General features: G+C 52.3%; 1 protein-coding gene across 3 annotated transcripts in view; it reads right to left on the reverse strand.

The window, feature by feature from the left end:
* Positions 1-510: 510 nt before the first annotated feature.
* The window catches only part of COG4 (component of oligomeric golgi complex 4), a 31,999-nt gene continuing 17,657 nt past the window's right edge, over positions 511-14,852 (reverse strand). For 2 of the 3 annotated variants that reach the window (XM_073307202.1, XM_073307204.1), the window contains 10 exons: positions 14,122-14,240; positions 12,431-12,597; positions 10,688-10,853; positions 9,091-9,153; positions 6,550-6,666; positions 4,907-4,999; positions 2,925-3,008; positions 2,398-2,541; positions 1,757-1,885; positions 511-1,422 (listed from right to left, as the gene is read on the reverse strand). In XM_073307202.1, the coding sequence (XP_073163303.1) occupies positions 1,288-1,422; positions 1,757-1,885; positions 2,398-2,541; positions 2,925-3,008; positions 4,907-4,999; positions 6,550-6,666; positions 9,091-9,153; positions 10,688-10,853; positions 12,431-12,597; positions 14,122-14,240 (1,217 nt within the window). In that variant the 3' untranslated portion in view covers positions 511-1,287. The remainder of the gene's footprint in view (positions 1,423-1,756; positions 1,886-2,397; positions 2,542-2,924; positions 3,009-4,906; positions 5,000-6,549; positions 6,667-9,090; positions 9,154-10,687; positions 10,854-12,430; positions 12,598-14,121; positions 14,241-14,852) is intronic. The other variant, XM_073307203.1, reaches the window with a different exon arrangement.

Raw genomic sequence — 14,852 nt, forward strand, 5'->3', positions numbered from 1 at the left:
GTTGAGCACGACGATGAATGGTCCAGCATGCTCTGAGACACGTGTGCACAGCCGTGCAGGAGGAGCGAGCCGGAGCCAAGCCCAGCCTCCACGTTCTAGTCTAGCTGTTTACAGCTGAACAGTCCCTGGGGCAGCCCAAGCCCTGGCGGTTCTGTGCACGTAGGGATCCTCTGCTACCCACCAGCAACTCGCTCACAGGCAGTGCTGCCTGGGGGGGGGGGGGGGGGGGCGGGCCTGGCTTCCAGGAGCAGCCACGGCCCTGCACCCTACAGAAGCTTTTAGTTTTGGGGTGTCATTGCTCCTCCCCCGCCGCCCTTTTTCTGACTACCAAGAGCTGAGAGTTTCCCGTACCTGAAAGGACCCCCCGGTCGCGTGCTGTCACAACACTCCTCCCTCCCCGCGGGCTGTGCATTCCTCGCAGAGCCCTGGGCTTGCGGCAGGTTCCAGCCGTAGCTCCCATTGGCTGTGCACTCGCCCAGCCTGTAACACAGGTCACCGGAGAAACGTTACTCCCCCTCCTCCGTCTTTATTCACCACCTCACTGCACAGCATGTAAAGAGATACAAGAGGAGCCAGAGCCCTGATTCTGGAAGGGACTTGACCATCAGCAGCCCCCACGTGAATTTCAGACAATCCCCACTTATGCCCCACCCTGAAGAACTCGCCCATCCAGCGCTGGGAGACAGCTCCTCCTGCAGGCCAGGGACTGCCCCCTGGAACTCCAGCAGCTGAAGGGATTACACCCCTGGTGGGCCAGGGCAACCATGGACTCTGAGCCCAGGGTCTGTGGAAGGCTGAAGAAAGTCACTGCTGCTTGAGTCACCTCACGGGGCAGCATCTGGAACTGCAGCCCCGTACTCCACAGAACCTGTCATGAGAAGGGAAGGCGAGCAGGGGAAGGCATAAGCAAGCTATAACCCTGTCGGAACAGCCTGATCCTTTAGGGTTAGTGTCATGGGGGAGGGCACCTTAGCGAGGAGCCCTGCTGCAATGCCGCTGGTCTCAACAGGAGAGATTGCACAGCCGCCATATCTCTGCTCCCTGAAGGGCAGTGAGCCAAACTGGGCCTTCTCGAGTCCAGGTCTCCCCTACCAGGAAAGCCGGGTGTGGGGAGCAGCACTAGAGTAATCACAGGGCTGGTGACTGACCGAGCCAGCTGGCCGCCCCGAGTCTATCACAGACCTGCTGCAGCAAGTGCTGGAAGCACGAGGACAGGCTTCATGGGATGCTACGATCACACTATGAAGCGCATCCGAGGACGGCCAGGAGCTGCAGACAGCGCGCCAGCTACAGACGCAGCCTCTTAATGTCCTCGCTGCGGAAGTCGATTCGGAGGGCCAGCACCTGACGGACCTCGGCTGGGGTGAGGCGCCAGGTCAAGGGGCCTGAGTTGGGGCCCCAATAATCCAGGATCTCTGTCACCTGGAGAAAGAAAGAGAAAGTCAAGCTGTGGGGCTGTGGGAAATGACAACACATGAATATGCCATTCTACCCCCCAGCTCCAACTACATAGAAGATCACAGACACTCCAGAGCATGGGGTGGGAGTGACAGGTGGGCAGAAGCTCCAAGTTCCTGCAACTACCCCTCCCCACACCAGCAGTGAGTGCTGCAGGAACAGCAGGCATAGGGGGTGAGGGGGTGGGGGGGCTGCTAAAATCGGGCTGAGCCCAGTAGACTTCTGTGGAGGCTGGCTCGAGAAGTTGCTGATGTTGATCATTCTACCACCCCCAGCACTGAGTCAGGGGAGAGCTCACCCTTTCCAGATTGAGGATGGTCGCCATCTGGGAAAGACGAGCAAACTTGTCCCGGATGGTCCACGTGGTCACGGTGGTGAGATAGGCTATCAACGATCTCAGCTCCTTATCGAACTGCAGGCCGCCAAGCTGAGGGCACCAAGCAAACCATGTTACTCTTCCACATTTCAAAGGCCCATGGCTTTCCATCTTACAGATGTCATGGTGGGTGAGGAGAGGGAGGAATTCTATGGAACATGGTGCTCTGGGGCTGGAAAGCAGGCAGTGGCTTATAGCCAGACACTTTAGGGGCCAATGCCTTTTTCGCTGCAAGGTCTCCCTAGCCCCACTGCCAAAGGCTTCCTCTGACAGTTCACTCCAATCGGGGCTCTTCTGAGCTGGCTAAGTCTAGTCACAAACACTAGGGTCGCTGAGTGGGGAGGAAAACCGAAGCTTTAGCTTCAAAGGCTGGAATTGCAGGGTAGCAGGAGCCTTGATGCAACAGCACAGGAAGAAGCTCAGTGTCACGGCCAGCAGGGCAACAACTGTACGGGGAGTTCTAGCTCAGCCTCACCACGAGGGTTGAAGGCAGGACTCTCCTGGTTCTGCCAGGAGTCCGGCGGCTGCTGCTCAAGGAAGGGAGGACCCAGCTGTTTGCTTACCCTGCTGAAGGTAGATTTGAGAACCACCTTCTCCAGCTCAGTGGCAATGAGACTGGTGGTCAGGCTGCTGAGGCTGTCATAGATCACGGGCGAGAGCCCAGCCTGGGGACAGAAAACCACGTCATTGTCCTGGCAGTGCAGCCACTGGGAAGAAGTCAACAGAAACCAGCGCCAGTGAAAGAGCCTCCAGGGAGGCCTGGAGTCAGTGAGAACAGCCACCTTTATGGTGCTCGTGGCCATGCTTAAAGAGTGGAGCCAAACAAAACCAGAATGGCTCAGTAGTCAGGCCTGGGGCACCGGGACTTGGGAACACCCACAGATGTGAGGATCACTAACCTCTCCGGGAAGGCTCAGTGCTAGAGAATCAAAGCAAAGGGGGTGACTTTGGGTGGTTTTAAACAGCATGAGCAATCAGGGGAGGACTATGTCCATCACTCGCCAGAGCAGGGAGTTTGAGTCAGGCAATGCTGCTGTGCACGACTGACCCAAAGCCTCACATTAAGTTACTGGTGCTCAGGAGAACTCACCTTGAACTCTGCCATTTGCTGTTCCAGGTTGATGATGAACTGTTGGACCCATGGGTCGTTGGCTTCATAATCATTGAACTCTTCCTAGCATTGGAGCAGAATGCAGGGGTAATTACTTATCCGTGACACCCCTTGGCTTGTGAAGAGCTGCACTCTGTCAGGACTGGGAGAACCTGCTGGAGCTACAGCAGTTCTAATAGGCCTTACATCCCTGCTGCACTGCATCGAGTCCTCCACAGTTTCTCTACTTAGCTTTATCTGGCCTGAAAGATTTAGCAGACCCCAGGATGCCCAAGAGTTATTTGCACTAAAGAGTCTTTTCGTGCTCATCTGTGTCCCCGCTTGGGAGAGGCCAGGAGAAAGGACAAGGTCATGCCTGACCCGGGCCCAGCACTTTCCAATGGCTAGGTTGATAGCATACCTACTAACATATATAGTTGTGCATGCTCAAGATGATCTAAAGCTCTGCTTCAGGGGATAAACGGATTGCCTGGGACTTAGGAAGGATTCCCCCCTCCCTCCGCATAGAATCACAGAATTGTAGGACTGAAACGCACTTCGAGAGATCATCTAGCCCTGCACTCACGGCAGGACTAACTATTATCTAGACCATCCAACAGGTGGTTTGTCCAACGTGCTCTTAAAAACTTCCAATGATGAAGATTCCACAACCTTCCTAGACAATTTATTCCAGTGCAGAACCACCCTGACAATTAGGAAGTTTTTCCTAACATCCAACCTAAACTGTCCTTGCTGCAATTTAATTCCGTTGCTTCTTGTCCTGTCCTCAGAGGTTAAGAACAATTTTTCTCCCTCCTCCTTGAAAAAACTTATGTACTTGAAAACTGTTATGTTCCCTCCTCTCTGTCTTCTCTTCTCCAGACTAAAACCCAATTCTTTCAATCTTTCCCCATAGGTCATGTTTTCTAGACCTTTAATGATTTTTGTTGCTCTTCTCTGGACTTTCTCTAATTTGTCCACATCTTTCCTGAAATGTGGTGCCCAGAACTGGACACAGTACTCCAGTTGAGGCCTAATCGGCACGGAGTAGACTGGAAGAATTACTTCTCATGTCTTGCTTACAACACTCCTGCTAATACCCAGAAGGATGTTTACTTTTTTTGCAACAGTGTTACACTGACTCATATTTAGCTTGTGATCCACTATGACCCCCAGATCCCTTTCCGCAGTACTCCTTCCTAGGCAGTCATTTCCCATTTTGTATGTGTGCAACTGATGGTTCCTTCCTAAGTGGAGGACTTTGCATTTGTCCTTATTGAATTTCATCCTATTTACTTCAGACCATTTCTCTAGTTTGTCCAGATGATCTTTAATTTTAATCCTGTCCTCCAAAGCACTTGCAACCCCTCCCAGCTTGGTATCGTCCACAAACTTTGTAAGTGTGCTCTCTATGCCACATACTCCAATGCACAACTTGACCAGGTGTGTTACCAGCAATGCATTTCTGCCTTGCTCCGAAGTATCAGATACAAGGCAAGGATGCAGGACTACCTGGACCAATGGTCTAATCCAGTACGGCTACTTAAAGCAACAACCCACAGAGTTAGCCCCTCAGTCACCAGCGTAGAGCATCCTAAGGGACAGTCCAGGGGTGGGGAGCAGATATTCCTTCATGCCAAAACTTGTCCCTGTCCCACACAAACCGGCTAGCATGGTGCTTTTCAGAACTGTGTGTCACTGGCATGAGAAGCCTTGAGTTGTGACACTGGGATAGGAAAGGTCCCTGACAGAACAGCATTCTGTACCCCTCACCATGTTTTCCTAGGGTCCTATTTTCTAGGTTTCAGTCCCACGGGTTGTCCTTGGACGGCCAAGGAATTCACTGCCTGGCCATGCTGAGGTGACAGCAGGGAAGATCTTTGGGTGTGAGCCAGGCCTGTCCCTCTGACTCCTCCCCACCGTTACAGGTGCAGAGCCCTATGGAGCTGGACACTTCGGGAGCAGAGAAAGGTGAGGCTTACCTCCTCGATATTATGGGAGACCGAAAGGAAGAGGTTGATCCAGGGTTTCACCTGTGGTTTGACAGCTGTGCTGTTCAGCTCACTGAGTCCTTCCTGGGGAGGAGAGGAAGAGGACCTGGCAAATGACTGAACACACCTTGATTCCAACGAACGTGCACCATTCAGCCATGGCTATGAAACTGCTCCTCTCACCCTACCTGGAGTCTGCCCTGTTAGCCAGGGGAGTATGACCTCCAGAGGGGGGAAACGAAACCTGGAGAGAGACTTGTGCAGGGTCAGACAGCAAGTCGAGATGGGAATGGAACCCACGAGTCTGGATGCCAAGCGCCATGCTCAGGAGCCCCAAGGTGGGAGGGGGAAGGCCACTGACTGACGTGGCCTTCTGCTTGCTCAGGGCCAGATATGGCAAGAAGGCAGCCATGGCCAGATTCCAAAGGCCCCCCTCTCCCCCAGCATAGCTTTGTTCAACAGGAAAAGCTTAGAGAAGAGCTAGCTGTGGTAGCAGTGACTGCTTTCCCGGGAAGCAGCAGTTCCACGTCGCACATGCCCCTCACAAGCTGCTGTGTGTGGGGAGTGGTGGCTGTTGGGGGCCTAGGTTAAGTCCTAGGTAGCTGCAAGGCTAGAGTGCTTGTGAAGGGTCTCCACTGCCAAGCAGACTAGCTGCCGGGCTCAGCGGGACATGAGGGGTCACCCTGCGAGAAGCTTCTCACCAGGCAGTTGGTGGAAGTTTTTCATTACAACTGGCATCTCGGAGTCTGCTGGCAGCTGCCCTTTCCCACTGAAAGGGGATATCTGTGTCTCAGGCAGGATGGGAGCTCAATTGCTTCCCATCCAGCTTTAACAAGGCTCCTGCGTGGTTTCAGCATTAGCCATAAGCCTGGGACCCCGCCTGCAGGAGAGGCTCCAAGCAAGCCGGGGACAGTGCATGGCAAAGCAAGAGAAAATGGTTTTGCTCTCCCCGCTCCGCTCACAAGGCGAAAGATGGCCTCAGGGTTTGCTCAAACCAAGTTCTCTGCTGCTTGGCTTCCATACACCAAACATTAGGCTTTCCTCTCCCTCTCTTTGGCAAGCTCGCTGGAGGACTTGATCAGGGATGTCATGAGATTGTAGCCTTAGCAGCAGCTACCCACTGAGAGATGGGGAAGCTGGATATTTCAATAGGGGAAGAGAGATGCTGATTCTTGGATTACATCTGTGGGATGGCCGGAGCATCTCAGATGCTATCCTTAGACAGACCCTCTGGAGGTCTTGCCAAGGTTCCCCTCAAATAGGGAGAAGGGAAGATCTGAGAACTCATGGTTCTAATTTAAAAATACTGCCCCTTTACCTGGTGAGATCACCTTTGCTCAGCACAAAGCAGCAAGGGGAACCATATTCCTTCTGCTCTGCAGCTTGCCTTTAATGCTTATCCCTCCCCAGCCAGGAGGCATCACTGTTACTCAGCACATGATGTGTTTACTCCCCCTCCACTAAAGCTGGACCCCTCTGCACCATCTTACACCATATGGGCTGGACTCAGATCCAAAGTTAGCACAGGCCCTGGGCTGATGATCTCCCATTTGTGAGCGCATCTCAGAGCCAGCCGAGTGGCAAAGCCAGGCTGCCTCAGTCGGAGCGCACCACCCGCACGGCAAGGAGCTCACCTGCAGCAGATCTCGGAACTTGTTAGACACCGCAGCCATGTCAGCGAGGCAGCTGTTGATCTTGGCTTCGGCTTGTTCTCCCCCAAAGCCTTGGCTAAGCAGCTTGGCACAGTCACTCTGTGGGAAAGACACCCCCATACGCAGACTTGGTGGAAAATGGGAAAGAGGAGGACAACAGGTGTCCCAAGAAAACCATTGAGAAAGATGCTACTGTCGTGGAAAGAGACCACAGTGGAGCAGGAAACGTGGCACTAGACAGACGGAGGTGGACCCACCTGGTTGCCTCATGTGTCACAAGGAGTAAGAGATTCTAACCCAAGACATAGGGAAATTATCTCCATGTTACAGATGGAGAAACAAGGGGTGGAGGGTTCTTTTAGCATTTTCACAAGGTCGAACCAAGCGCTGACAAGCTAGCCCTTGGTCTGGCCAGAGGATAGATTTCAGTCCATTCAACCATGTTTTCAGAAAAGGACAAGTCCTAACACAAGTGTCTCTTTTACTGGGATGAACATCAACAGCCCAACCCTATCAGAAATGGGGTGAGTGCTAATATTCATTTATTTTGCAGTTTCACCCTGGAACCCATCATGGAGCAGCACCTCAATGTGCTAGGAGCTGTACGACGTAACAGACTGTCCCTGCCCCAAATGCCGTACCAGATGGAGAAAGTCTATCTTCCCCAGCTGCACCCGATCTGCAGCTCCAGCCTGTGGATTTGGGCAGGCACAAGTCGGCATGTGCTTTGTTTGCACTGGCAAATCTGGTTACTCAATTGTGTCTGCAGATCAGGTTCTTCAGTAACTAGACCACCTTCTTTCCCTCCCCCCCACCCCAGCTTCTACTTCCCCACTCTACGCCCTCCATCACGGCCCTTCTCCACTACTTCCCTCCCCAACTGCAACCCCACACTCACCCCAATAATAAAAATACAGGGCAGTATTAACACCGACTGAAGAGAAGCCCTCGCTAATCTAAGAGCCACTAAGATACCTGCTCAACCCTAACCAGCCACAAGTTTTTCGTAACATGTCCTCCTTCCCACGGCCCCACTCAGCGTCTTTCTTGCATCAGCTGGTTGGATCACATCTATTGAACTATAAGCTCTGCAAGGCCAGGGCTAGGTCTTTTACATGCTTTGGACAGCAGTCACTCTGTTTTGACGCTAGGTATCGATTTAGCAGCTGAGCTGCATCCCCTTTAAAAAAAAAAATCTCAGGTTCTCATGGCTGGTGTTTTTTTTTGTTTTTTTTTGAGAGAGAGAGTCCCTGTGTGTATTGTCAGTATTTTCTTCTGGTTCGTCCACAGGGCTACCACATCAGGACAAAATGAGTTGGGAAATACAAGTCATTATTAAAAATAACCAGGTAAATTGAACAGCGTTCAAAGGTGATCAGCAGAAACGGTATTGGAGATTTGGGGTTTGTCTACACGTACAGAGCTACAGTGGAAGTCACAGGGAAGCGTCTCCCCTCGGTGTAGTTCCGGGGTTCTCAAACTGCAGGTCAGGACCCCAAAGTGGGTCGCAACCCCATTTTAATGGGGTTGCCAGGGCTGGCTTATACTTGCTGGGGCCCAGTGCTAAAGCCAAAGCCCGAGCCCCACTGCCTGGGACCAAAGCCCAAGCCCTGGGCGGCGGGGCTCGGGTTACAGGCCCGCTGCTTGGGGATGAAGCCTTTGAGCTTCGGCTTTGCCCCCTCTTCCCCACAAGGGGTGGTGGGGCTCAGGTTTTGGTCCCCTGCCCAGGGTAGCAGGGAGCGGGCAGGCTCAGGCTTCGGTCCCCCCTCCTCAGGTCGTGTAGTAATTTTTGTTGTCAGAAGGGGGTCGTGGTGCAATTAAGTTTGAGAACCCCAGTGTAGTTAATCCATCTCCCCAAGAGACGGTAGCTATGTCAATGGGAGAAACCCTCCCATCGACACAGCACTGTCTACACGAGAGGTTACATTGATATAATTATGTCACTCAGGAGTGTGGAATTTTCACATCCCTGAGCGACACAGCTGTACTGATCTAGGTCTGTAGTGTAGACCTGGCCTTGGAAAATGAGAGTGATAAAGAAAGGTTAAAACCAGAACACAGTCAGTCAAGAGGAAAGAGGTTCAGACATAGATGCTGTATGCGAATGAGCAAATTCTCATTAGATACAGATCGAACATGTAGTAAAGGCCCCACAACAGGAAGATTTAGGTATAAAACGAAAACAGGAAACAAACTGCCGTCCCTGTAAACAATGAAGGCTTCAGCCCCACAGAAAATTTGGAAATTCATTAGGGATAATGACATCTATTTTGCCAGGAGGTAGGTGGATAGACTCAAGGAATTGATAGTGGTCCCATCCAGCCCAATTTTTCTACCAAGCTATTTGAATTAGCAGGACAGGTCACCCGAGGTTAAATAAGATCACTAAAAGTTAATTTAGGCCAAGACCACAGGAGGCTAGGAGTGCTCATTCCACAGCAGAAGCCCTTAAAATTTACCCAGCTGGACCGGAGTTGATTGTAAGGCTGGTTATAGGAAGCCAATAAAGATGCCAGACATTACCTCCAAAGTAGTCTTCAGGGTCATTATGTTTTCGCTGCAGACCTCCACATTGTTTAAGGTCACCTGGAACAAAGAGGAAGGCGCATAATGGAACTGCACAGTAAGTCACCTGCAAATAGGTAAGTGTAGAAGACATGATATGTTTCCAGTGATGGCCGATCTACCCTCCCCCCACTACTGTTTTATATATAAAAGTGTTTGAGTGACAGCTCTCTGCCTCATTCCTGCAGGAAGTCCCACCCTTGCGTTTTGCACCGCTTTTGTGGCAGCATCACAGAGAACACTCTGGGTTGCGAACGCCCAGAGCCAGCTGCTTACACACAAGTATGTAGCAGATGACAAGTAAAAGTCCAGGAAAACGGTGATGAAAAGCAAGTCTTTGATGGGCAGGCAGGAGAGCGCAGAAATTCTTCTGCCCTGTTGATAATCCTCGTTAAAGCTTCAGCAGTGGTGATGCTTTGCTCTTCACCTGTTGAAGTAAACGTCAGGGCGATACTGAGATTTCCTGGAGACAGGAAAACGAGCCGGGCTGACAGGTGAATGAGGGACTCCAGCAGGAGTGCTGACATTTTAAGTACTTTCCTTCAGGAAATGCACAGCCCTGTCACCGAGCATGTAATGAAATAAAGCCATCGGCCCTGCACCCTCCCTTCACTCATGCCTTTGTTGTTATCTATCCTCCAAGCACAATGAAATTTGCTAAAAGGAACCACCTGCATAACCTCCTTATTGCTATGCATTCACAGTGCTGCCGTGGGCAGACAGGGCGTGCAGGTCTGTGCCAGCCATCATCACAGCTGCCAGTCAAGGGACTTCGCTTGAGGTCTGCTTGGCATCAAGGGTGTCCCATCAGTGGGAAACCCTTTCAGTGCTGGATCAGGAAACCAGTCAAACAGTGCAGTCTCCCATATGCATGTGTAGGGCATGGGTGTCCCGAGATCTATACAGTGCTCCTCCAGATGGAGGGAAGCAGCAGAGAGGTGACAGAGGAGGTACTCCCGAGGGCTCACATTTCTTGCTCTCTAAAGTTGACTTCCAGGCTCTGAAGCCTGAAACACGGCCGGCTATAGCACCACAGTGAAGAGAAGACAACGGAATGGCTCTCACACTCCAAGTGCAGTGGCCGCCTGTGATGAAAACCCCTTTGTTGTATCAGCAGAGCTCATTCATCCTATGCAATCCTTCTGTGCAAGAGTTCCCCTCTGGGGAGAAGTGGCATGCTCCCAGTGCCTCTTTGCAGGGCATCGGTGCTAATCTCAGTTCTCAGTGCAGAGCAGACCCACTTTCCCAGCCAAGGGGAACACACAGTCATGACAGCTTGTGGGATAACTGGAGGATCTTGCCTGGCTAAGTATCCAGGGAGGAATGGTTTGGGAGACCTACTCACAGGAGATGCAGCATCAACCTTCTACCAGGAGTCAGAGGTCACCCTGCCCCATCCTGGCTCTCAGGCCATGGTCTATAACTCAAGCCCATGAGACAAACTTTCTGGTTCCTGGGACACTAGATATCCAAGCATCTCCCTTTCCTCACATTCTCCAGGCCCTCTATCCTTGCCACCTGCCCTCCCCTCCATCCAAGCCTGCACAAAACCCACCAGAAAGGACTGCTTGGCCTCATCAGTGCTTTCGATGCCTTTGGTGTCAAACTTGCCCTGCTGCAAGCTGCTGTGCATGATGTTCACCGCGCTGGTCACCCCCCTCTGGATGTCTTGGAATGTGGTGGCCGGGAAGCCCAGCTTCAGCTTGGTGCACAGAACCTCCCTGGGGACGGACAGAGCACACTGTGCCTTAGTACCGAACAGAGCAAGCCAATCAGGTGGACAGAGAAGCATCAGGTCAGGCCCAGTTGCACAAGCCCAGCCCTCGACTCCAGGGAAAGTGGCCACGACTCACCCTGGGAAGAACATATGAGAATTAAGATGGCCCATTTCTGCTGGGAGATGGTATAGTCCACTCCTTGAGCACGCTTTGGTTCGCTGTAAAATGCACTCAACAGACCAATATCAGGACAGGGTAACTGCTAGAAGTCAAGGATACTTTAGTCCCGGAGAAAAGGTTCCATACGCTACCACGTCTGGGAAGCCAACTCGTGCAGCCTTGTTGAATTCACCTTACACAGGAGGCTGCTTCCAAAATCACCCAGTGCAGCTAGGAGTACTTCTAGGATGATTTTACAAGTTACAAAACTCTTCGTGTGACTAAAACCCAGCCCACTAGTTCATCCCAGTTCCTTAACTTGTAATTCTGGTCCTTCCTTAGCTCTGTTGTGGATACTAGCATTCCAGCTACTGGTTCATGAAGGTACCTCCCTAGCTTGCACTGGGCAGAACATTAATGTATTTTGCCTTTGACAACTTTCTTGTTTTCTAAAGCCAAAGCTGACTTCAGCTTTGCAAAGCATTGTGGGATACATAGCACCAGTGAACAGGATTACGGAACACAGACCAAGTCAGGCCATGTAACCACAAGAAAGATATACAACGTTATATTGATAGTGTGTGCTTAATGCTTATTACCATTCCTGGTGTGAATAAAGTGAGACACACAGATATATAATAATTAGACTAGCAAATATTGGTCAGCAGTTCCCTTCTGCTCAAGTCAGGAGCCAGGATCTAGGCATGGCAAACAGAACCCTGCCAAATCGTTCTGCTCCTCACAATGTCCATTGCCCAGCATCCAGGGATCCAGCCAAAATGCTTCCTTCTCGAGCTCTCACCCAAATGGGCTGGTTGCAATAGCTTGTTGAGATCAGTCACTTCTGTATTCCCTCTGGCTACTGCCATCTCGGGATGCAAAACAGGCACAGGTTGATTTCTGTACCCACATGCCCTCTGTTCAAAAGCATCAAGCAGCCACTCAAGTTGCTGCATTAAAGTGGCCCCAGGGAACCTCACCTGCCATGTGGAGCTCTAAGGTGAATGCCCGCAAGTGGCCCAGCACAGACTGTACAATCGCACAGGTAAAACACGTATAAGTACTACACGGATTTCCTCCCAGCCCTTTTGATGACTTTTGGTCTTGAGGCTCTTGCACCCATTCGCCCCACCAAGGCCACCAAGGGCCTGTTTTCACATGGCATGTCGCAGAGAAGAGACATGCTTGAGGTTAGAAGCATGGGAATTCAGAGGCTCTACATGCAGGAAACACCATCCTATAGCAAACACAGTGTTTGCTAAGTACGCAACAAAACCAGATCCGAATAAGGGGGGAAATCAGTTATGGCCTTTTCTGATAAATAGTGTTTCTCTCACCCCTGCATCCTTCCGCGTGCCCTCTGGGGGACTCGGAGACAGCACTCAGCCCCAGGGACGCCTGCAGGCAGCCTGCCCCATTACCTGAAGTCAGACTCCAGCTCGGTGGTGGAGTGATTGATCATGGCACAGAGACAATCTATGCTGGAGCTGGACAGGGCGCGCCCTATGCACTTCTTCACTATGTAGAAGACGTCATCCACCATGCTGGAGGTCAGCTGACCCTTCTCACACATGTCCATAGCAACAGCCTGAAGGGAAAGAAAACTCACAGCAGTGAGTGCAGCAGTTAAGGGACCAACAAGTCCGGAAGTGACTGAGATAGGTTCCCTGAGTGGCTCAGGTTCACCTTCGGCTGCATGGCTCAAAGAAATATCCAGCCCCAAGCACAGGTCCCCCTTCCTGCAGGCTGCCCACCCACCTTCCTGGGGCAACTAGCCCTCCCAGCCCCACTCGAGCCAGGTTATTTCTCAGAGCAGCACGTCTCCAAGCCTAAGCAGCACTGAGCGTCTACGGGTACAGCCCCATTTGTTAGTTCTCAATGTTCAATGGTGGAACGGGGAAGATGACCAGGATGCTCCTTCTTCCACCCCCACCCCTATGTGCTCCGAGAGCTCCACTCCTTTGCAGTGCTCATTCCCCCGGCAGCACACTGCCTCTCCACAGCACACCCAGCCAGGGACCTCGGGCCCTGATGTCACACGGCAACATGACACGCAGCTGGTAAAAATCAGAGCCAGGCTGGGGGGGTCTACCTATTAACACATGATCTGTCTCACAGGGCTCAAACCCAACCTACTTGCATCATCCCCCTCCAGGGTATCAGGTACGTGCTTGTCACCATGTGACGGAAGAGTCTCTTGCACTGCATGGGGCATGAAAGGGGCTCGGGGTACGTGAAACTCATTGTTATGTCACGTTAGGAAGCATCTTAACGTCCAGTCCTGGCTAAGGGTCCTTTGGCATGGCATGCTCAATGGCAGCGCATGGGAGGGCAGGCTGAGGAGCAATGCCGTAAACTGCTAGAATGGCTTTCAACACCAGGATCCAACACACGTCACAAGCTCTGCACAGAGGAGTCACTTCATCCGCTCCTGACATACATCCACCTCTGTGGTGCCTGGAGCTGTTCATCAGCGCACAGCAAGCATTTAGTGCAGGAAGCTAAGGATAGGAGCGTGGCTGACACGGCGGGATATCCAGGTCAGTGGAGTCATTCCCCACGTTAGAACTTGGCCAGGACAACAAGGATAACACTCCTACTCTAGCAAGAGGCGCCAAGACCACAGTTCTACACCCCATCAGCCCAGCAACGCCGCAAGCCACCCTTGGTCTACTATTGCTTCCGAGGAAAACTGCCCCCAACAGCACCTCCAGCAGTGGTCTGGGTTTTCCTTAGGCGACTGTGGCCAGGTGCAACTCTGCGAAGCCTACCGAGTCTGACCAGACCATCCGCTTGGGGTGTCCGGTTGCAAGCCTTACTCCATATCCATATGGGGGACTCTGGGCTGGGAAGCTCAGAAAGGAGTTTTTCAATTAATTCTGTACATTGTTCGTGTGAAATTGTTCCCAATGACCGCCCCAGAGGTCGTTTACTGAAAGGGGCCAGGGGAACGCATGGAATCCCCATACACGACGTGTGGCAGGGAGCCCCCTGCATGTCTTCACCCAGCAGGACTGTGGAGCAGCAGGAACCAGAGGCTTCCACCTCCTTAATCCCCTGTGGATTTCAAGGCCCGGTCCCCACCCCAGGCTACCCAGGATGCAGGCCCTACCTTGTTGACAGTCTCCCGCATGAAGTACTCCTCCATGGTGATGTAACAGCCAATCAGCTCTTGCATGGTGCGGCTCAACAGGCAGTTGTTGAGAAGCTTGTCCAAAGACTTTTGATGCGCTGCAGAGAGCAAGCCAGAACCATCACCAGTGACGGAGCACCCGAAAGCACTTCCCCATGGCCACCTCAGCGGGGCAGCAGCGACCTGCCGGAATGGCACCCGACAGGCACATACTGTACAAACCCTGCCGCCCTGAACGAACCGTGTGTCTGAACTGTGCAGCAAAGGACAGCAGACAGCTCTGCCACCCTGACTCTGGGGGTATCCTGTACCAGCACCTGGCAAAGCCCCTCGGCATGCCAACTGCAGTCACGCTGCCTGAGCTGAGAGAAGCCGGGTGAGCTGCAGAAGCAGCATATTTAGTTACTGGGCAGAGGACAAACATGCAACTCATCGGTCAGCTGCTCCTCCTGCGGGAGAGCTGAGCTCCAAAGGGAGGCCCACCCCAACGGCAGCTGGGAAGATGACAGCTATGGCTGTGGGTCCTCGAAAGCGCAAGGTGTAAATTACAGGATCCTCAGGACTCCAGCAGTGAGACAAAGCACCCAGAGGGATATGAGAGGAAATCAAAGCTAGCCATGACCTCGATTAAGACACCAGACATTTAAGACACCCTTCATTTAAATTCCTCACCCCTTCCCAGGCTACTGCTCCCTTCCCCAGCTCTCCAG

This window comes from Lepidochelys kempii, chromosome 12 (assembly GCF_965140265.1).
Source record: "Lepidochelys kempii isolate rLepKem1 chromosome 12, rLepKem1.hap2, whole genome shotgun sequence".
In the NCBI taxonomy this organism is placed as follows: domain Eukaryota; kingdom Metazoa; phylum Chordata; order Testudines; family Cheloniidae; genus Lepidochelys; species Lepidochelys kempii.